The 23,218-nt window shown below is 39.4% G+C and overlaps 1 protein-coding gene and 1 pseudogene across 2 annotated transcripts in view; one reads left to right on the top strand and one right to left on the bottom strand.

Moving 5' to 3' along the window:
• The first annotated feature begins 742 nt into the window (after positions 1 to 742).
• Positions 743 to 23,218, top strand: part of SLC71A2 (solute carrier family 71 member 2) — a 107,001-nt gene continuing 84,525 nt past the window's right edge. The window contains exons 1-2 of one of the 2 annotated variants that reach the window (XM_019719534.3): positions 743 to 1,145; positions 19,494 to 19,589. In XM_019719534.3, the coding sequence (XP_019575093.1) occupies positions 1,050 to 1,145; positions 19,494 to 19,589 (192 nt within the window). In that variant the 5' untranslated portion in view covers positions 743 to 1,049. Of the gene's footprint in view, positions 1,146 to 1,353; positions 1,464 to 19,493; positions 19,590 to 23,218 lie in introns of those variants that run through there. The other variant, XM_088792850.1, reaches the window with a different exon arrangement.
• On the bottom strand, positions 10,370 to 11,296 carry LOC109439273 (uncharacterized; annotated as a pseudogene).

The raw sequence follows: 23,218 nt of genomic DNA, 5'->3' as shown, positions 1-23,218 counted from the left end.
AATAAGGAGGAAGATATAAGGTCTTCAAGGAGACACTGAATGTTCAAATATCTAATAGGAAAAATATTGTGATTATATTTGGACTCAAAATTTGTGGATCAGATCGTTACCCTACCTTGTGACTCACCAAATCGCTTTGCTTTTGAAAGTTGGGTTGGCACCTGCAAAATAAGATATGGTATCGCACTGGTCCTACTGGCCAGTAATCATAACAATATTTATGGAACCACTGATTTCCATACGACACCTTATCCAAAGTACGCTACTGTCCCCAATTTACAGATGAGGGTCCGTGACTTTAAGTAGTAATCAATTCACACTCACCGTGTTAGTATGTAGGTCTGGACTGGAACAGAGACCTGTGTTTCCTAAGGCTGCCTTTCCCACACATCCCACAGCCCAGTTAAGCTCTCCTTCAGCTTCTCTTTAGATTTTGGAGAGGAACAGAATATCGTAGTTGGTACTTCCCCAGTTCGGGATTTCAGACGTGGAGAGGGAGGCTCTCTTTCCGTGTTAGAACGTGCCCACCTATAGACTTAATGGGGACACCAGGAATCACTCGTTTGGCAATTCGGCGACAAACGAAAACCAGAGGAGCCGTCACTACCAAATCCACGTACATCTAAGACTCCGGGTTGGCCAGAATCGATTCTGTGTCAGAAAATAGAAACTAGGGCTGGGTCCTTGGAAAATGACGTACTTCCGGCGCGCTGCGGAGCTCGCACGCCACGCCGGCGAGCAGACGTGGAGGCGGGGTCTGAGGTGGGCTGGGCGGTGCTGGATGCTTTCGGTCTCCGACGCCGAGCTTGAGGCGGGAGCTGGGGTGCGAGGTGCACCCTCTAGACCTGCGGAGGCCATCGCTGACATCGCGGGGAGCTGCGGCTGGCAGGCCCTACAGCTGCTCTCTTCTCGCCTCTTCCCCGGTTCCACCCTCGGCCGCCCGACCCTCCGGCCGCTTCGGAGCCCATGAGGGCTCGAGCCCCGCCGCCGCTTCTGCGGCTCCGCGGTCGTCCCGGAGCGCTCCTAGCCGGCGTGGGCAGGGCCGCGGCATGAGCGCAGAGCCGGAGGTGAAAGCGGCATCAGACCCCGAGGCGGCAGCCATGCCGGAGAAGCGCGCGGGCGCGCAGGCCGCGAGCGGCAGCTCGGTGAGCGCTGGCGCGGGGTGTCTCGGTTTGCTCAGCTCAGTTCGAGGTCTCGAGTCAGGGGAGGTTGGGCGGGGTCGCTGTCAGAATCCGAAGCCGCCTTAGTGCGGGGCCCGGACTCTGGCGCCCCGGGGGGTAGGGAAGACGCTGACCGTGCGCGTCGGCTCGGGGGCAGAGGCTCCGGCTCTTGGAAAGGCCGTCTGTTTCCGGGTGAGCCAGCCGAATTCATCACTACTAGGCTTTCCTAGCGCTGCTTAGCGCCAGACAAAACTAAGTGATTTGATTATTGTTTCCAAAGGCGCCAGTCAGGGGACCGTGAATGTAAGTAATTTAGTTGTTTGAGAAAGAGACAGTCGATACCTACTTAGATGTGTGGGAAGCCTCTAGAACCGGCATTCGGCCCTCGACAGGGAAGTTGCTGATGGAGGCTGGGTAGCGCCTCCCTACTCCTTCCTCATTTCTAAGCGGTCTCGGGACAGAATTTCCGAGGAGGCTGTCGATCCCAGGGCCCGGCTGAGGAGCATGTTCAGGCCGGTGTCTTTTTCCAGTTTCACGTGAGATTCAGATGGCGTCTGAAGCCCTAATTTAATTGGCCTCGGTTCGGCAGAACAGGTTTTGTCAGTAGCGCTATAGTTTTTTTATGGTAGAACGCTAAGCTTCGTCTGTCATTTCTTCAAGACCCTCATTTTTGGTCGATTTAGGACAGGAAATATAGAAACGTTGAAATGAATAGGAACTCTAACACCAAGGAAACTTTTTCAAAAAAAAGGAAATAAATTTTAGGAAAATTAAATATATGCAGTAGGCCTCATATTTTTAGCTGACATCAAAATTTGCTTTTAAAGAATACTTAATTATTGTATTTGGTGATGTGAGTCCCCATTAGTAGAAATGGGAGGACAGGTGAAGTAGAAGGAGCCAGCAGAGCTGGTTTATAGTCCAGGTTCTACCAGAACCAGTCTACATCAGGCAGGGTACTGACACAGCCTTGCCACTCAATGCCTAATGTGTAAAAAGAAGGCTTAGTAAAGTTGAAGGCCCCCTCCCTGCCCAAGTGACTCCTTATTTTTGCAAAAGCATTCGGGGTCCTCATTTCAAAGATAAGATTTCTGGAAAGTGGGAAGCTTGTCTTGGTAAGGGGAGGGAAATTCTTTAGAATTGAACTTTTCCTTTTGTTTCTGATTGGGTAAAAGGTAGACGTGTCATCTTCCTGCCCCCTAAACAGAACCAAACTGACAGCTCCGTCTTCTGTCTTCTTTGAATTGATAGACAGTAATCAATAACCAGTGGCGCAAGCTGATAATCTGAAAGGTAGCCTCCTTCATCCCTTCTCATATCTACCATATCTAGTGCATTACTCAGTCTAGCTAAGTGTAGCAGTTAAGTAAGATTTTATTCTCTGTATATTTGTGTGATTCAGTTCCTCAGCATTATTGACCTAGTTTTTTACTCTCTCTTGAGACTCTTTCTTACCTCACCATTGGTCTGCCCTCCACAGTGTAGATTAGTGTGAGCTAACATGTAAATATGATCATTACTGCTGTCCTTAATTATTTTCATTGGCTCCCCTTGGCTTACAGGATAGAAAAATAACCTGGTAGGTTGAAGCGTGATAGCACAGTGATGAGATGAGCATGCTTGGAATCCCAGTTCCCACCGATTATTACCTGTATAACTTTGGGCAAGTTACATAATCTCTCCCTGAATTAATAAGTGTTTGCCTCAGAGGATTGTGAGGGTTACTGAAACCTAGCACCTAATAAGTCCTCAATAAATATTAGCTGTTATTCTTCTTATTTCTCAATATTTTTGGCAAGAATGATTGGTTAGAATGTATAAGTGACCACTTGTCTCCCATTCACTTAATCTATACAGGAACTGGAACCCAACCTAAAAATTAAAATTACTGATTTTATGTGTTTAAAGCAGGAACTTTTAAGGGATGTTTACTCAAAAAAACCTAGACAATTTATTCCCGATTTCTTCTGTGGCTCCTGATGCTAATTAGGGCACAAGTAGATTTCCTGTCCAGCCTTTCCTTGTCTCTGAAGGTGCATACGGTCAGTTAATAAACTGCAGAGAATACTGAAAATGAGTTTTCTTGGTGCTTGCTGTACTTAGTGAGATGACTAGCATGGGCAGGTGGCAGAGTCCAGTCACTGGTGCTATTTGGAATGTGTGGTGGCTGTGAAAGTAGTGAATGCCTTTTAATCATGTATGTTCATGTCATAAGCCAGTACCATCAAATTATGCATCTTTCCTGCTTGCAGTTTCTGGGTAGTATCACTTCCAGGTGCTATTTTTCTACAGTCCCTAGGACTTGATTTCATTTTAATGTGTTGGAATTTCCTTATAGCTTGATTTCATTGTTTCAGGTTCTTAGATGATACTAATCTAGGGGAAGACTGCCCATGTACAGGAAATTGGCTAACACATTTTTCCTGTGCTTTTGGCAGAGATGTTATTGACCTGAAAAAGACGTCAAAAAGATGTATTGACCTAAATAATAGAAGGGAGTCAAGTATTTACTCCAAGGGATTATTGCCTTCTGGTAAAGGGAGGTGTGGATTAATTTTTTATATGATGCAACATATGGATGGAAGTTATTTTTTTGCATATAGATAACCAATTGTTGCATCATTTGTTGAAAAGTATTTTTTATTCACTGAATTTTGTAGCTTTGTCAAAATCCAGTTATCCATATATGTGTCAGTCTATTCTGGATTCTCTATTATATTTCATTGAGCTATTTGTTTATCTTTGCATCAGTGCCACTCACTCAATCTCTGTTACTGGAGGTTCGTAGTAAGACTTGAAACAAGTCTTATTCTTGTTCTTCTCTTTCAAAATTGTTTTGGCTATTCTGGGTCCTTTGCATGTTAGAATTATAGAATCAGCTTATCAATTTCTACAAAAAAAAAAAAAAAAAAAAAAAAAAAAGCCGGCTGGTGTTTTCATTGGGGTTGTATTGACACTGAATATAAGTTTGGGAAGAATTAAAAATGTAAGATAAGGGTGAATTCTTAAGAAAACTTAAATTCACAATTGTTGCCAATATCTGTAAATACAGTTGATTTAAGAAATATTTTTAATTGCTATATAATACACGTAACATAGTTTACAATTTTAACCATTTTAAGTGTACAGTTCATTAGTATTAAGTATATTTACATTGTGTACAGCCAATTTCTAGAACTTTTTCATCTTGTGAAACAAACTGTATGTATTAAACGGCTACTCCCCATTTACCCGATCCTTAATAACCACCACTCTAGTAACCACCGTTCTGCTTTCAGTTTCTGAGGTTGACTACTCTAGATACCTCATGTAAGTGAAATCACAGACTTTGTCTTTTTGTGACTGGCTTATTTCACTTAGACATGATATCCTCGAGGTTGTTGTTGACACATGTTGTCTTCAAGGCTGTTGAAGGCATGCGTCAGGATTTCCTTCCTTTAAGACTGAATATTTCATTTTATGTATATGCCACATTTTCTCCATTTATCTGTTGATGAGCACTTGTGTTGCTTCTATCTTTTGGCTATGGTGAATGATGTTGCTGGTGCATAAGTGTACAAATACCTCTTTCTGCTTTCAATTCTTTTGGATATCTACCCAGAAATCGAATTGTGGCATCGCTGGGTAATTCTATTTTTAATTAGTTCGGGAACCACCATTCGGTTTCCTATAATGTCTGCACCATTTTACATTCCCACTAACAGTGCATAAGGCTTCTAATTACTCCACATCCTCACCATCCTTGTTATTTTCTGTTGTTTTGTTTTTGGTTATGTTTTTGTTTTGGATTGTAGCCATCCTGATGGGTGTGAGGTGATATCTCATGATTTTGATTTTGCATTCATCTAGTAATTACTGAGGTTGAGTGTTTTTCATATGCGTGTTGGCCATTTGTATATCCTCTTTGGAGAAACGTCTATTCAAGTCCTTTGCCCATTTTTAAATTGGGTTATTTGGATTTTTTGTTGTTGAGTTGTAGAAGTTCCTTATATATTTTGGATATTAGCTCCTTATCAGGTACATGCTTTACAAATATTTTCTCCACAGGTTGCCTTTTCACTCTGTTGATTGTGTCCTTTAATGTATAGAAGTTTTAAATTATAATAAAGTCCAACTTAAAGTTTGTAATTTTGATGAAGCCCAATATCTATTTTTTCTTTTGTTGCTGATAGTTTTGGAGTCATGTGTAAGAATCCATTACTAAATCCAAGATTTACTTCTGTGTTTTCTTCTAGGAGTTTGTTTTATGGTCTTAGCTGAGCTCATTCATCCATTTTGAGTCAATTTTTTTATATGGTGTGAGGTAGGGTTCCAACTTTATTCTTTATATGTAGAAATTCAGTTGTCTCAGTACTATTTGTTGATGAGACTGTTCTTTCCCCATTGAATAGATTTGGCGCTGTTGCCAAAAATCAGTTGGATATAATCAGTTTATTTGTGGACTCTCAATTCTATTCAGTTGGTGTATATGACAACCTCTCTCTGTCTTTTGCTTCTATGTTGGCAAGTCACTGATGTTTGGGATCATGTGTGGGACAACTGGGTGTAACTTTCAACTTTATCTTTTTCCAGTTGACAGCAGATGACCTGATTGACAAAAGCCATGTGCCCTGATTCATCTGAACTTTTCAGGTCAGATTGAGAAAGCAGGTGCGGGGGTTAGTAGAGATTGTCCTTTTGCCCAGGTGCACACAAGCCAGGCCAGTCTCCTTAGTGTGGGGAGAGGGATGGGTGAGTAAGTAAATGTCTGCACTTTGCTTTTCCTGAGGAACTGTCTACAGTTGACTCCTTTTACCTCTTACTCAGGTTGCTATAGTTCAGGCTACCTGCCATATACATATCTGTGCTAATTCTATTTGTTGAGAAATTTGGGCTCTCTAACAAAGGCAGTGTAAGTAATACAGTGGTTAGTAACACCCACTCTGGAGGTATGTGACTCTCTGGATGGAATAGGAATACCAGTTTAGGCATTTACTAAGCATTTGAGCTAGGCAAATTAATTAAATTATATTCATCCAAGGTGGGGTTTTTTTTGTGTTTTTGTTTTTGAAAGGTATCTTTTACTTTCAATTTTTTTTAGTTATAACTTTATTTTTATTTTTTATTAGTTTCAGGTGTACAAAACAACATAATGATTAGACATTTACACCCCTCACAAAGTGATAACCGCCTCCTCAATCTATTGCCCTTCTGACATCGTATATATCTATTACAATACCATTGACTATATTCCCTATGCTGTACTTTACATCTTTACATCCCGTGACCGTGTGTGTATGATAGTTACCATTCAATATTATTTTATATTAATTGTAGGTGTACAGTGCAGTGGTTAGGATTTATATAATTTGTGAAGTGATTCCCCCCCAATAAATCTAGTACCCATCTGACACCATACATAGCTTTTACAACATTATTGACTATCTCCCGCATTCTGTACTTCACTTCCCTGTGACTATTTTGTGACTACCAATTTATACTTCCTAATCCCTTCACCTTTCTCACCCATTCGCCCCCACCCGTTCCATCTAGCAACCATAGTTCTCTATTAGTCACTTTCTGTTTCGTTTGTTTGTTTATTCTGTTCTTTAGATTCCACATATAAGTGAGATCATACAGTATTTGTTTTTCTCAGTCTGACTTATTTCACTTTATATCTTCTAGGGCCATCCATATTTTTGCAAATGGTAAGATTTCATTCCTTTTTATGGCAGAGTAATACTCCGTTGTATAAATGTACCACAATTTCTTTCTTTTTTTAATTAGTTTCAAGTATACAGAACAACATAATAGACATTTAAACCCCTCATAAAGTAATTACCCCCCCCCCAAGCTACTACCCCTCTGACATCTTATATAGCTGTTACAATACCATTGACTATCTTGCCTATATTGTACTCCACATCCTGTGGCTATATATACGTATATATTTAGTTATAGTTGACATTCAATATTATTCTACTTCAGCTTCAAGTGTGTAGCATATTGGTCAGGCATCTACATAGTCTATGAAGTGCCTGATAAGTCCAGTGCCCATCTGCCACCTTACATGATCTTTACAACATTGTTGATTATATTCCCCATATTAACTACCAATTTGTATTTCTTAATGCCTTCACCTTTTACACCCTGCCCCGAACCCCATTCCCAACTATCACCCTGATAGATCTAGTACCCATCTGACACCATACATAGTTATTACAATATCATTGACTATATTCCTTATACTGTACCCTACATCCCCATGACTATTGTGTAACAACCAATTTGTACTTCTTAATCCCTTCCCCTTTCACCCATCCTTAACCCCTGTCCGTCTTAAAGAAGTCCCTCTAAGAGTCCTTGTAATACTGCTTAGGTGGTGTTGAACTCCTTCAGCTTTTTCTTGTCTGGGGAGTTCCTTATCTGCCCTTCAATTCTAAATGATAGCTTTGCTGGGTAGAGTAATTTTGGTTGTATGTCGTTGCTTTTCATCACTTGGAATATTTTCTGCCACTCCCTTCTTGCCTGCAAAGTTTCTGTTGAGAAATCAGCTGACAGTCTTATGGGGGCTCCCTCGTAGGTAACTAACTGCTTTCTTCTTGCTGCTTTTAAGATTCTCTCTTTGTCTTTAACATTTGGCATTTTAATTATGATGTGTCTTGGTGTTGGCCTCTTTGGGTTTATCTTGTTTGGGGCTCTCTGTGCTTCCTGGGCTTGAATGTCTATTTCTTTCTCCATGTTAGGGAAGTTTTCTGTCATTATTTCTTCAAATAGGCTTTCAATTCCTTGCGCTCTCTCTTTTCCTTCTGGTACCCCTATAATGTGAACATTGGCATGCTTGATATTGTCCCAGAGGCCCCTTAAACTCTCCTCAATATTTTGGATTCTTTTTTTCTTTTTGCTGTTCTGGTTGGGTGTTTTCTGCTACCTTCTACATCACTGGTTGAATCCTCTGCTTCGTCTAATCTACTTTTGATTCCTTGTAATTTATTCTTCATTTCCATTATTGTATATTTATTTTTGACTGGTTCTTTTTCATGGTTTTCATCTCCATTTTTATGCTTCCTATCTCTGTTAAAGTTCTCCCTGAGGTCATTGACCATTCCTTATAACCAGTGTTTGGAACTCTGCGTCTGATTGCTTATCTCTGTTCGCTTAGTTCTTTTTCTGGAACTTTGTTCTAGTCTTTTATTTGGGACATGTTTCTTTCTCTCCCCATTTTGGCTGCCTCCCTGTGTTTGTTTCTATGTATTAGGTAGGGCTGCTATGTCTTCCGGTCATAGTAGAGTGGCCTTATGAAGTAGATGTGCTGAGGGGTTCAGTGGTGCAGTCTTTCTGGTCCCCTGAGCCACACACTCCAGGTGTGTCCATTGTGTGGGTTGTGTGTGCCCTCTTCTTGTAGTTGAGCCTTGGTTGATAATTGCTCATCAATAGGAGGGACTGACCCTTGGGCTTACTGATTGTGAGGACTGGCCTTGACTCCAGTGGAAGAGTTGTTGTGCAGGGGCTGATCCTACGGAGCAGGATCTGCCGCAGCAGGACTCTGGTGCCTGCCCAGTCCGCCCTTTGGGTGTGTCGTTCTAGGAGGAGCTGGGTGATGCTCCAGTTCGTTTTGACGCTGGCCACTGGGGGCGCCAGCTCTAGGACCACCTTTAAGGGGATCCACTGTAGATCAAGTTCAGCCACAGCCCGTGTCCCACCCAGGGCCACCCAGCGGGAGCCACAAAGAAATCCGCAGGTGGCTGCCGCCCATGCTGTGCTTGGAAGCACTTTGAGAAGCCAAGTCACGAACCAAGGCCAGCTGCCACTAGTGCCGGCTTAGGTCTGCTCAGCCAAAGGAAATGTACAACAATTTCTTTATCCAATCATGGGCATTTGGGTTGTTTCTATATCTTGGCTATTGTGAATAGCACTACAATAAACAGGGGTGCATGTATTATTTTGAATTAGCATTTTGGATTTCTTTGGGTAAATTACCAGGAGTGGAATTGCAGGGTCATAACGTAGTTCTATTTTTAATTTTTTGAAGACCCTCCATACTGTTTTCCATAGTGGCTGCACCAATTTGCAATCCTGCAAACAGTGCATGAGGCTTCCCTTTTCTCCACATCCTTGCCAACATTTGTTTGTTGATTTATTGATGATAGCCATTCTGACAGGATTGAGGTGGTATCTCATTGTGGTTTTTATTTGCATTTCTGTGATGATTAGTGATGTTGAGTATCATTTCATATGTTCATTGGTCATCTGTATGTCCTCTTTGGAGAAATGTCTGTTCAGGTTTCTGCCCATTTTTTAAATTGGATTGTTTTGTTGGTGTTGAGTTGTTTGAGTTTTTTTATTATTAATTTTGGATATTAGCTCCTTATCAGATGTATCATTGGCAAATATCTTCTCCCATTCAGTAGGATGTCTTTTTGTTTTGTTGAATTTTATCTTTGCTGTGAAAAACTGTAGTTTGAGGTGGTCCCATTTGTTTGTTTGTTTGTTTTTTTGTTTGTTTGTTTTTTGTCTCTCTTGACCGAAGAGATATATCAGTAAAAATATTACTAAAAGTAATGTCTGAGAATTTACTTCCTATATTTTCTTCTAGTTTTGTGGTTTCTGGACTTACATTTAAGTTTAAACCATTTTGAGTTTATTCTTGTATATGGTGTAAGAAGGTGATCAGTTTTATTTTTTATTTTTTTTGCATGTATCTGTCCAGTTTTCTCAGCACCATTTATTTAATAGACTGTCTTTTCCCAGTGTAAATTCTTGCTTCCTTTGTCATAGATTAAATAATGACCATACAGGGATGGATTTATTTCTGGGCTCTCTATTCTGTTCCATTGATCTATGTGTCTGTTTTTATGCTAATATTATCGTGTTTTGATTACTATGGCCTTGTAGTATAATCTGATATCAGGTAGTATGATACCTCCAGCTTGGTTCTTCTTTTTCAGGATTGCCATGACTATTTAGGTCTTTTATGGTTCCATATAAATTTTAGAATTATTTGTTCTAGTTCTGTGAAAAATGCCATTGGTATTTTGATAGGGATTGCATTGAATCTATAGATTCCTTTGGGTAGTGTGGACATTTTAAATATATTCTTCCTATTCGTGAGTGTGGCATATGTTTCCATTTATTTGTATCTTCTTTTTTTTATGGTTCTGCAAACTTTTTTTTTAAATTTTACAATGCACCATAAACATTTTTCCATGCAACAGATGAAAATCTGCTACTGAAACAGAGGGCTGCAGCTGGATAATGAGAGTGACACCTAAAGCCCAGTATTAGCAAAAGGTTAAAGCCCAGGACCTGGCAAATGCCTGCTGGAACACTACACAAAAGGAATGTCTTCAAAGCCCCTTTGTGGGGCCCTGCAGCCACCCCTGAGTGCCCTTGGACCCCTCGGGTGGAAGGGGTCCTGTAAACTTTTTTGCATCTGCATAAACCTCCCCAATTTCTGTCTGATTTTCTTCACCTCATCCTCTACCCTAGCCATCTTGTCAAATTCTCTTATCATCTCCTCATTGCTCAAATGAATATCATGAGTGGCCTCTTTGTATTCCTTGAGGCACTGCGCCAGCCCCTGTTGGCTTTTCTTTTGTGTTCCTGGGTACATCATCCCCAGCTGGGCGGTTTCCTGCAGCCCTTGGTTCACTGGCTGGTTTTCCTTCTTCTTTTGGCTGTTCCTCATTCTCTGGTTTTCCTTCTTTTGTTTTTTCCTGGCTCTCTGGCTTTCCCTCTTCTTTTGGCTTTCTCTACTCTATCTTTTCCTTATCTTTAAGTATTTCCTCATCTTCTGTCTTTCCCTTGTTTTCTCTTTTCCTCATTTTCTAACTTCTCCTTGTTTTCCAGAGTACGAGCTGCTACTAGCTTTCCCGCATCCTGTGTCTTTTCTTGGTTTTCTATCTTTACTTGCTTCTCAGGCACTGCTTCATTTTCATTGCAGAAGTTTTCCATGTTTAGCTATCCCCTCCTTTTCCTGTCCTGCGGGATTTCTGGATAGCTTCCTCCTCCTTTTCTAGGCTAGCCGAGTGCTGAGAACAACAGACATGCAGACCTGAAAGAACCTGGAACAACAATTAGGAGCTCGCAGATAGCTCAGGGTCCGACGGCAGCCGAGGCGATTTGTATCTTTCTTAATTTCTCTCTTCAATGTCTGATAATTTTCTGAATACAGGTCTTTCGCTTCCTTGGTTAAATTTATTCCTAAGTTTTTTGTTTTGTTTTTTTTGGTGCAATTGTAAATCCGATTGTTTTCTTAATTTTTCTTTCTGATAGTTCATTGTTGGTATATAAAAATGCAACCAATTTTTGAATATTAGTTTTGTATCCTGCTACTTTACTAAATTCATTTATCAGTTATAATAACTTTTTGATGTAATCTTTGGTGTTCTTCATGTATATAGTATGTCATCTGAAATAATGACAATGTTATTCCTCTTTTGTAGTTTGGATGCCTTTTATTTCTTTTTGTTATCTGATTTCTGTGGCTAGAACTTCCAGCACTATGTTGAGTAAAAGTAATGAAAGTAGGCACCTTTGGTTTGGTCCTGATCTTAAGGGGAATGCTTTTATCTTTTCCCCATTGAGTATGATATTAGGTGTGGGTTGGTCATATATGACTTTTATTATGTTGAGATATATTTCCTCTATTCCAACTATGCTGAGAGTTTTTATCATAAATGGATGCTGGATTTTGTCAAATGCTTTTTCTGTATTTAGTGATATGATCATATGACTTTTATTTTTCATTTTGTTTATGTGATGTATCACATGAATTGATTTGCAGATATGAACTAACCTTGCATACCAGGAATGAATCCCACTTGATTGTGATGTATGATCTTTTTATTCTATTGCTGAGTTTGGTTTGCTAATATTTTGTTGAGAATTTTTGCATCTATGTTTATCAGGAATATCGGCCTGTAATTTTCTTATTTTGTAATGTGTTTGTCTGGTTTTGGAATCAGGGTAATGGTGGCCTCATAAAATTAGTTTGGGAACCTTCCCTCCTCCTGGGTTTTTTGGAATAGTTTGAGGAGAATAGGTGTTAATTCTTTTTTGAATGTTTGGTAACATTCACCTGTGAAGCCATCTGGTCCAGGACTTTTGTTTGTTGGGAGCTTATTGATTACTGATTCAATTTTGTTGGTAGTAATGAGTCTGTTCAGATTTTCTGTTTCTTCTTGATTAATCTTTGGAAGATAGTATGTTTCTAGGAATTTGTCCATTTCTTCCAGATTGTTCAATTTGTTGGTGTGTAGCTGCTCATAGTATTTTCTTACAACTTTTTGTATTTCTGTGGTGTTAGTTGTCACTTCTCATCTTTCATTTCTGATTTTATTTATTTGGGTCCTCTCTCTTGTTTTCTTGATGAGTCTGGTTAAAGGTTTGTTAATTTTGTTTATCTTTTCAAAAAAAAAGCTCTTGGTTTCATTGATCTTTTGTATTTTTTTTTTAGTCTCTGTTTGGTTTATTTCTGCTGTGATCTTTATTATTTCCTTCCGTGTACTCACTCTGGGCTTTGTTTGCTGTTCTTTTTCCAGTTAGATGTAAAGATAAACTGTTGATTAGAGTTTTTTTTGTGTTTCGTTAGATAGGTCTGCATTGCTATGAATTTCCCTCTTAGGACTGCTTTTGCTGTGTCCCACAGATTTTAAGTCCTGTGTTTTCATTTTCATTTGTCTCAAGGTATCTTTTGATTTCTTCCTTGATCTCATTGTTGACTCACTCATCATTTAGTAGCATGTTATTTAGTCTCCATGTGTTTGTGTGTTTTTTCAGTCATTTCTTGTAATTGATTTCTAGTTTCATACCATCATGGTTAGAGAAGACGCTTGATATGATTTTAGACTTCCTAAATTTATTGTGGTCTGTCTTGGAAAATATTCAATGTTCACTTGAAAAGAATTTATATTCTGCTACTTTGAGGTGAAATGCTCTAAAAATACCAATTAATTACATCTGGTCTAGTGTGGTCATTTAAGGCCGCTGTTTCCGTGTTGATTTTCTGTCTGGAAGATCTGTCCAGTAGTGTCAGTGGGGTTTTGTTAAAGTGGGATGTTAAAGCTCTACTATGATTGTTTTACTGTTGATCTCTCTCTTTATGTTGGTCAATATTTGTTTGACATATTTAGGTATTCCTATGTTCAGTGCATAGATGTTTACTAGAGTTATGTCCTCTTGTTTGAGTGATCCCTTTGTTATTATGTAATGTCCTTCTTTGTCCCTTATTATAGCCTTTGTTTTAAAGTCTTTTTTGTTGGATATAAGTATTGCTACCCCAGCTTTTTTCTCATTTGCATTTGTGTGAAATACCTTTTTCCATCCCTTTATTTTTAGTCTGTGTGTGTCTTTTGATCTGAGATGGGTGTCTTGTAGACAGCATATGCATGGGTCTTGTTTTCTTGTCCACTCAGCTACCCTATGTCTTTTTATTGGAGCATTTAATCCATTTACATTTAAAATGATTATTGATAGTTACATAGTTATTGACATTTTATTAATCATATTTTTAATATTGGTTGGTTGTTTTTATTTATCTTCCTCTGCTTAAAGAAATCCTTTTAACATTTCTTGTAACACTGGCTTGGTGGTAATGAATTCCTTTAGCTTTTTCTCGTCTGGGAAGCCCCTATCTCTCCTTCAATTTTAAATAATAGCCTTTCTGGGTAGAGTCGTCTTGATTCTAGGCCCTTGTTTTCCATCACTTTGAATATTTCCTGCCACTCCCTCTGGCCTGCAAAGTTTCTGTTGAAAAATCAGCTGATAGTCTTATGGGAGCTCCTTTTTGAGTAACTAGATGTCTTTCTCTTGCTACTTTTAGGATTATCTCTTTGTCTTAACCTTTGTCATTTTGACTGTGTTGTGTCTTGGTGTGAGCTTGTTTGGGTTCATGCTGTTTGTGACTCTGCGCTTCCTGGGCTTGCTTGTATGTCAGTTTCCTTCACCAGGTTAGGGAAGTTTTTCAGTCATTATTTCTTCAAATCGGTTCTCAAGCCCTTGCTCCTTTTCTTCTCCTTCTGGTACCCCTATGATGCAAGTATTATTATGTGTGATGTCCCAAAGTTCCCTTCAACTGTATTGATTGGCTTTTATTTTATTTTATTTTATTTTTGTTTCGATTGGGTGTATTCTGCTACCTTGTCTTCTAAATCACTGATTCGATCCTCTGCTTCATCTAATCTGCTGGTGAGTCCTTCTAGTATGTGTTTTTTGGGTTTTGTTTTTTTTTTGTTTGTTTGTTTTTTGGAGTTCAATACATATTTATTAACATTTATATGTGCAAGGTCCTTTGGACGAAGTGAGGTAAGACCCCATCATTCTCTAGAAGAGCATATACTCCAATTATGCAGACAAGACTAAATACATATTTGAACTGTGGTGTTCAAACTTTTCCAAAAAAGTGTAAAGCTCTTGGTAGGGTCTAAATGTTTGTGACCCTCCCCCTGAAATTCATATGTTGAAGCCCTAATGCCTAATGTGATGGGATTAGGAGGTGAGGTCTTTGGGAGGTGCTTAGGTGATGAGGGTGGAGCCCTCATAAATGAGATTAGTGCCCTTATCAAAGAGACACCTTTAGTGTAGTCTTTATTTCAGTTATTGTATTCCTTATTTCTGACTGGGTGTTTGTTTGTTTTTTTATGGTTTCTATGCCCTTTATGCTTGCTATCTCTTTGTTGAAATTCTCATTGAGCTCCTTAAGCATTCTTATGATCAGTGTTTTAAACTCCTGTCTCTGATAGGTTAGTTGCCTCTATTTCAATTAGTTTTATTTCTGGAATTTTCTCCTGTTCTTTTGTTTGGGACATGTTTCTTTGTTTCCTCATTTGGGCTGCTGCTTTGTGTTTGCTTCTATGTATTAGGTAGTTATCCTATATCTCTCAGTCTTTGTTGGGTGGCCTTATGTAGTATGTGTCCTGTGTGGTCCAGTGGCACCGTCTATCTGATCTTTTGTGTGTGTGTTTTCAGGAGTGTATCTTGTTGCGTTGTGTGTATTCTATTGTAGTTGAGCCTAGATTGTTTTTGGCACATTGGTGGGATTGACTCCCAGGCTGACTGACTGTGAGGATTGGCTACAAGTGTATGAGCTGCTGTGTGGGAGCTGAGCCCTCTGAGTGGGTTAGCTCATGCTGGCTGTTATACCTGTTGAGTTCACCCTTTGTGTGTGCTGCTTGTGGGGCTAACCATGTAGTGCTCTGGTGTGGTGTAAAGCCTGCCTCTGGGCATGTTGGGTCTGGTGTCTCTTGGGAGGGGCTTCCGTGCAGACCTATTTTAGCCTTGCCTGTGACTGGCCAAGAACTACCTGATAGGAGCTATGCTGCTACCGTGTTTCCCCGAAAAAAAAATAATATTAATTTTTGCTCCAAAGGACGCATTAGAGCCTATATTCAGGGAACGTCATCCTGAAATATCATGCTAGGGCTTATTTTCCTGTTAGGTCTTATTTTCGGGGAAACATGGTATATGTGGTTGGTTGCTGCCTGTGCTGGACTTGTAGGCATGTGTGGGTGGCCTTGCTGTGAACTGAGGCCACCAATATTGTGCGTGGGGCAGCTTAGCAAAAGGCCCAGGGCCGCCTATGTCTGCTGCCACCTGCGGCTGCCCATAAGGCCCAGGCATTGAAAGAGCCTCCTTAGGTGCCCACGCAAGACTGGTTGACTTGGTGTTGAAAGTGCCCCTGGCAATGCAGCCCTAGGTGGGTGGGGCCAAGTTACTGGGAGTTACAGGGTGTGGGCGGTGATTTTTACAAAGTTAATGCACTTTTGGTTCTTGCACAGGTGCCAGGTCTGTGACCTCTTCGCTAAAACATCCTGAGAACACTGCCGCCAGTCACCAGTTTCCTCAGGCCTGCAGGTCACTGAGAGCCGTCCAAGAGAGGCTGCAGTGCAGTGTGTGGCTCGCGCTCACCACCAGTAGTTTCCTGGGCTTCTGTAGGCCCTCTGTGCTGTAGCTCGTGGGACAGGGCCAGCCACTCAGTAGCCAAGAGTGCTCTTGGTGATGCAGTACTAGCTGTGCGGTGTGTGGATTCAGGGTGTCACCAAGGTGGTGCACATCTGCATCTGAGTTTTGTCATCTGGAAAATTGGGGATAATAATATCTCAAAATATAAGATTATATTGAGGATAAAATATATAGTATGTGTAATGTGCTTTGATCAGTGCTTGCCACTTTTTCTCTTGCTGTTATAGAATAATTTTTGCCTGTGTATAGCTCAGGATCCTTCATAATAGACTGTCCTTGTCCTTCAAAGTGTTTATTTCCATTCTTAATTTTACATTCCATGAAATGGCAGCAGGGATAGTTTCTTCTATTACTAGCATGGTTCTCAGCATCTAACTGACATATAGTAGAGCTCAACAAATATGTGTTGAATTAATTAGTTGGAGTTGAATATTTTTGTTCTTAAAGAATGTTGATAGAGATAAGAATATTTTTTAAAAAGTTCTTGGTGCCTTGTTTTGCTTTAAGTGGGTAGTGGTTGGTAAATGAAGAGTTTGAAAAGTTGAGTGAAAAGCAGTTATTTTACAAATATTTAATGAATGCTTAGTCAGTCCAACATGAAAGCCATCTCATTTATCTAATTATTTAATGTTCTGCTGAAAAAAAATTTATAATTTTTGTGGAGAAGTTATTTACCTGGAGAAATAAGCACTAAAATTGTTTTTCTTACTTATATTCCAATATTGTTTGGAGGAAGAGAAGCAAAGCTTTCAGGTATAGTCATTTATTTGGTTTTTAAAACTATTTGTATTCTTCAATCTTATGTTTATATTAGAAACTTTCTGAAAGCTTTATTTTTGATGGAATATTTTACTACCCAGATTGATATAAATGATGTAGGTATAAAGTAGCAAATGTGTGAATTATTAAAATATTGAGAGCTTTTAGTGAAACATGCTTTTCACATATGTGTTTGTAGTGATGATTGAATCTTGTGGCTGCACTTTCCAACTGTGGAGTACTAGTTTTCAATTAGAATATTTTAAAAAATAATTTCTCTTTCTGCTTAGAAGTATAATAGAGCCATCAGTTTACACAGTTATAGTTTTGATTCCTTAGCTTACCCATAAAATTCAAACTAAGATATTTCATTTTCAATAGGTTAACATTGTGCATGATGTAACGATGTACTTGATAATAAGGGGATTAATTATTGCTCACAATCGGAAGACCAGAAATAGTGAGCTTAGTTTAGCAGTTTAATATAACCAAGGATCTGTTGGGCTCATTACATTCATATGCTCTGCTCTTCCCTGTATACTGGCTTTTGGTCTTTTAGGATTGACCCCTTGTGATCTTAAGGTGGTTGACAACAGTAAGTATCACATTCTTACACAACAACACTTCTAAACTGGAAACAGTAATGTTTTGTTATGTCCCTAGAAGAGTGAAGAAAGGTCCATAAACCATACCACTTATTTTCTGTTTACTTTTTAAAATTTATTTTCCCACCACTTTTTCTACTTTCGTTATCATTTAATACCCAATCCATTTTCAAATTTCCATGATTGACTCAAAATTGTCTTTTTTCCAGTTAGTTTATCTGAGTCAAAACCCAAAGCCCACAAGGTTAGTAGTTCTTAAATTTCTTTGAATGTATATACTAACACAGCTCTCTCTCCCTTCTTTTTCTTTACCTATATCATTTCTTTTGTTGAAAAAACTGGCTTCTTTGTTTCAAATTTTTTTCTACATTCTGGGTTTTGCTGTTTAAAAGACCAGAGGAAAGACATTAGTCTCAGAAGAGAGCCTTTTTCTGCCTCACATATATTTTGTTGAGTGCTCATTACTGTAGTGGGGTGAGAGAAGGGCTATTTGGAATACAGCATTGAACAAAACAAAAATCCTTTCCTTCATGGCATTTACATTCCCACTCCTGGAGAGGTAGACAATAAACAGGAATCATAAAGTTTGTTAGAAATTCTCTAGAAAACAATAGGGGATAACAAGGAGATAGGGATGCGTAGGACCTTGGTGGATGTATAAGATGATGTGTGGCTAAATATAGTCAGAGCCATGGAAGGTGGAACAAAGGAGCAACATGATCTGATTTACAGTTAAATGGGGCACTCTGGCAAGTTCCCCTGTAATCCTGTTAAGAGATGATAGAGGATTCCATGGGGGAGAACCAGAAAGCAAGAGCATGGCCAAGGACATTTGTTAAGGTTTCTGGATCCATCTGCTGGAAGGACTGACACTGGGTCTCATAGGCTTAGTCATAGGCTGAGGATGAATAGTTACTAACCATCTCCGTTCACTATTCTATTGGTAAAGGGCTATTGAAAACATGCTCTTTGAATGTTGTATTATGTTAAAGGCCTTTTGACTTTTTTTGTTTTTTGAGTTGTTAGGTGCCTGTGTTTCTTTTTTCTTTTAAACTTTGTAAAATGCCTTTGTTTTGCAAATGTCTCATTTAATGGCATTTAAAATTATTCTTGGTCTTTCTGAAAAATTTCAGAACTACAAAAACTTAAAAGAATAATAAAATGAGCATATTCTCTTCTAAAGTCAGCAATTAGCATTTTATAACATTTGCTCTAGAAAATATATATGTACTAATTATTATCTTTTTCTTGCCAATCCATTTAACAGTAAGTTGCAGACATCAAGACCATCCAGAGAATTTGGTATCAGTACTATATGATTGTCTAATTATAGTCCATACTCAGTTTTTTTCCTGTTGTTCCCTTTTCATCCAGGATTCAGTCCCCCACTTGGTTATGACTCTTGTCTCCCTAAACAGACTAGTTGTCCTGTAGAATGTCCCATGGTCTGAATTTGTTTGATCATTTACTCATGATTAGATTCTAATTAAACCATGCAGATGTACTTTTACCTTTTGAAGACTTAAAAATACTCATATAAACATAAGAACAGTGCGAGTTTTACAAAGTTTTGTAAGTATTATTTCCATTTCTACCAAATGCTAGCAAAGTACCTTATCTTGTAATAAGCATTGTCACAGAGTCAAAAAACATTAAATTCAGGGGAATTTTAGATTTCATCTCCAGAAGTCACAAACTGCAGAAAACCAGCAGAATAGGCACAGTTTTAAAACAGAAACAGACAGCTGGATTTTGACACCTTTAGGACCCAGTTGATTTTTTACTAAAGCTCCAGTGATTTGTATTGATGGGCTGAGTAGAAAGTCTATAATCTTGGTACCTTCTATAATTAGGGAAGAAGAAAGAGTCAAGGATACAATAGAATGAAGTTTTATCTCAACTATTAACGATAGATCCTAAGTTTATACCATGTGTGTGTCTTAGTGGGTGTGTTACATACCATTTTAGGATAACAGATTTTTAAAAATCTTTGCACTATTTTTCATAATAACTTTCTTTTTTTTTTTAGCTACAAGGTTTTGGCCGACCAAGTGTATACCATGCTGCTATTGTCATCTTCCTTGAATTCTTTGCATGGGGCCTATTGACAACTCCAATGTTAACTGTAAGTATTATTGGACTGGGTCCTAGTTTATGAGAGCCAAAGAGAAGTTCTTAAGCATATGTCCATAGGGTTATATGTCTAAGTATGTGTTTGAGAGTAGCTCTTGATAGTGATTTAAGACTGCTTATTCCATTGGGTTGTTTCCACTGTGTGGACATAACCACCTGCAACAAAACACCTGGGTTGCTCATTAAATATTCCTGGTGGTAAGGCACTCCCACTGAACCAGAATCTTGATTCAGAATGAATGAACTATATATACCATGTTTCCCCGAAAATAAGACCAGGTTGTATATTAATTTTTGCTCCAAAAGATGCATTAGGACATATTTTCAGGTGATGTCTTATTTTTTTCATGTACAACAGTCTACATTTATTCAGATATAGTCATGACGTCTTCTTCTGGAACATTGTCATAATGTACTAAATGCATCCGTCTGGCTGACGATCTTAACTGGGGCTTATTTTCAGGGTAAGTCTTATTTTTGGGGAAACATGATATTTAGGAAGGTCATTAAGATACCTTAGGAAGAAATTATCATAAAGCCTTGTTGAAGTTCATAAATTACTTTATATGGGTGTTTGGCCTTTGAATTAAGAACATAGTAAATAGGAGATTGGTAAGTACTGTGTAACAATGAAAGTGATAATTCATGTAAGAATGTTCAAATTTTCATTTTGGGTGGCTTACCTACAGCTATTTCTTTGCAGAGACTATATTGAATTTCTTAGAAAGAACTTAGATCTTTGATATATGGTGTGATTGGAAGAAAGAAGATGCTACAGAAACATTGAGGTATAGATTTTAGGTGCCTAGTAACTATCTAACACTTAATTTTAGTAAAGATATTTTTCAATTGGGATTAAGTTTCAGCAGTCTTAAATTGTTCTTCAAATATCATTGGTGGTTAAAATCTTCACCCAGAAGCAAGTCATGATGGTGGAGTAGGTTAGCACCGTGCTTGCCTGCTCCCATGACCGCATCAAAATTACAACTAAATTATAGAACAGTCAACCAGGAGAAGCACCTGAAGACTAGCTGAATGGAACTCTTATAACTAAGGTTATGAAGAAGAGGCCACATTGAGACCGGTAGGAGGGGCAGAGATGCAAAACCAGCTGTTCTACACCCATGTGTAGCAGTTGAGAACTGGGGGAGATATCTCAGCTGTATAAAGCTGCAGAAGTCCCCACCAAGGAGCAAGGGATCCCAGCCCAGAGATCCAGTGCCAGGAAGAATAGTCTCCACAACAGTGGCAATTCTGTCTGGTCTGGTGAGACGGAGGGCTGCTGGAAACCCAGGCATCCTCTTCAAGGGCCCACGCATAGACACAGTCACTCACAGTCATTCACCCTAAGCTCCAGCAAAGGGACAGCAGCTTGAAAGACACCAGATATGACATACAGGGAGAAACCGATTTGTGTGTCTTCAGAGTGAAGGTCGCCATTGTCCCTTTGTTGAACATTCCCCCCACACAGCTTGCCAGGGGCAGGTGAGCACCAAATATGAATCTGCATTAACCTGGTAAACACTGCTAGCCCACTCCCTGATATCCAATTCCACCCAATTCTTGCACTGCCCTTTGTTATTTCAGCAGGTATGTCTTATGGGTAGCCTCAGTCTGCACTGAAATCTTTCTTAAAAACTGTCTTAAGGTCCCTGGCAGGCTGCAGCTGATCTTGGTTCTGGCCGGTGTAGGTGGCAGCGGCCTTGTCACAGCATGGCCTCACCCACGCACCTCCAGGCCCACCACAGGCAGCTGCCAACCATGGATCGCTTTGTAGCTCCTACCAGGTGGCCCCAGGCTAGGCAGGCAGCGGCTGCCCTCAGCCTATACTGGATCCCCTCCCAAGAGGCTCCAGTATCAACATACCCAGTGGCCAGTCTCAGACCACAACAGAGAACCACCTGATTAGCTCCACAAACAGCACTCCCAAAGAATGATCTCTGCAGGCACCAGAGCCCTGCTGGATGAATCCTGCTCTGTGGGAGTTAGCCACTGCTGTATTCATAGCCAGTCCTCTACAGCCAGACAGTCCGAGGGTCAACCCGACCCATGGACGAGCCAACAGCAGTCAAAGTTCAACTACAACAAGAGGGCACACAAAATCTACACAAGGGACACTTCCTGCAGCACCTGAATCAGGTGAACAGGGAGACTGTGCGACGGGGCCCTACAAGTCAACTATTGCATGAGGCCATCCTGCCAAGACTGGGAGATGTAGTAGCAGATCTACCTAATACATAGAAGCAAACAGAGAGACAGCCAAAAGGAAGAGGCAAACATGTCCTGAATGAAGAAACAGGGCAAAACTCCAGAAAAAAATAAATGAAATGGAGGGAAGCAATCTATCAGATATAGAGTTCAAAACACTGGTTATAAGGATGCTCAATGAATTTAGGGGAAGAATAGATCAACTACTTAGGATTCTCAGTGAGAACTTCAACAAAAGATAGTAAACATAAAAAAGAAGCAGTCAGAAATGAACAATACAGTAAGTGAAATGAAGGATATGCTAGAAGGAATCAACAGTAGATTAGATGAAGCAGAGGATTGAATCAGGCTACTTAGAAGACAAGGTAGTGGAAAACACCCAATCAGAATTGCAAAAAGAAAAAAGAATTTTAAAAAAAGGGACCTCTGGGAAAACATCAAATGTACCAACATTTATGTCCTAGGAGTACCAGAAAGAGAAAACAGAGAGCAAGGGATTGAAAACCTATTTGATGAAATAATGACTGAAAACTTCCCTAATCTAGTGAAGGAAATAGACATAAGAGCTCCGGAAGTGCAGAGTCCCAAACAAGTGAATCCAAAGAGGCCTGTACATCATAATTCAATTACCAAAGGTTAAAGGCAACCGCAATTTAAAAGCAGCAAGAGCAAAGCAATTAGTTACCTACAAGGGAGCTCCCTTAAGATGTCAGCTGATTTCTCAACAGAAACTTTACAGGCCAGAAGGGTTTGGCACTAAATATTCAAAGTGATGAAAAGCAAGGACCTACAACCAAGACTACTCTATCAAGTAAGGCTATCATTTAGAATCCAAAGAGTGATAAAGAGTTTCCCAGACAAGAAGAAGCTTAAGGAGTTTATCACCACCAAACCAGTATTACAAGAAGTGTTAGACTTTTTAAAAACAAGGAAACAAAAGAACATAGATATGAATAATAAAATGGCAATAACTACATACCTATCAATAATCACTTCAAATGTAAATGGATTAAATGTTCCAGTCAAAGGACAGGATAGCTGATTGGATAAGAAAACAAGTTCCCTACATATGCTGTCTATAATAACCAACTTCAGATCGAAAGACAGGCACAGACTGAAAGTGAAGAGATGGAAAAGATTTCATGCAAATGGAAATGAAAAAAAACTCGGATAGCAATTTATATATCAGACAAAATGGACATTAAAACAAAGGCTATTAATAAGAGACAAAGACACTTCATAATGATAAAGGGATCAATCCCAAAAGAGAATATAACCCTTGTAAATATTTATGCACCCAATGAAAGAGCACCTAAATATATAAAACAAATATTGACCAACATAAAGGGAGAGATCCATAGTAATACAGTCATGGTAGGGGAACATTAACACCCCCACTAATATCAATGGATA

This window comes from Rhinolophus sinicus, chromosome 16 (assembly GCF_057876585.1).
Source record: "Rhinolophus sinicus isolate RSI-liver-muscle chromosome 16, RSI-T2T, whole genome shotgun sequence".
Classification (NCBI taxonomy): domain Eukaryota; kingdom Metazoa; phylum Chordata; class Mammalia; order Chiroptera; family Rhinolophidae; genus Rhinolophus; species Rhinolophus sinicus.
Note: the sequence above shows the minus strand (reverse complement) of the source record. Positions and strands in the feature narration are given on the sequence as shown.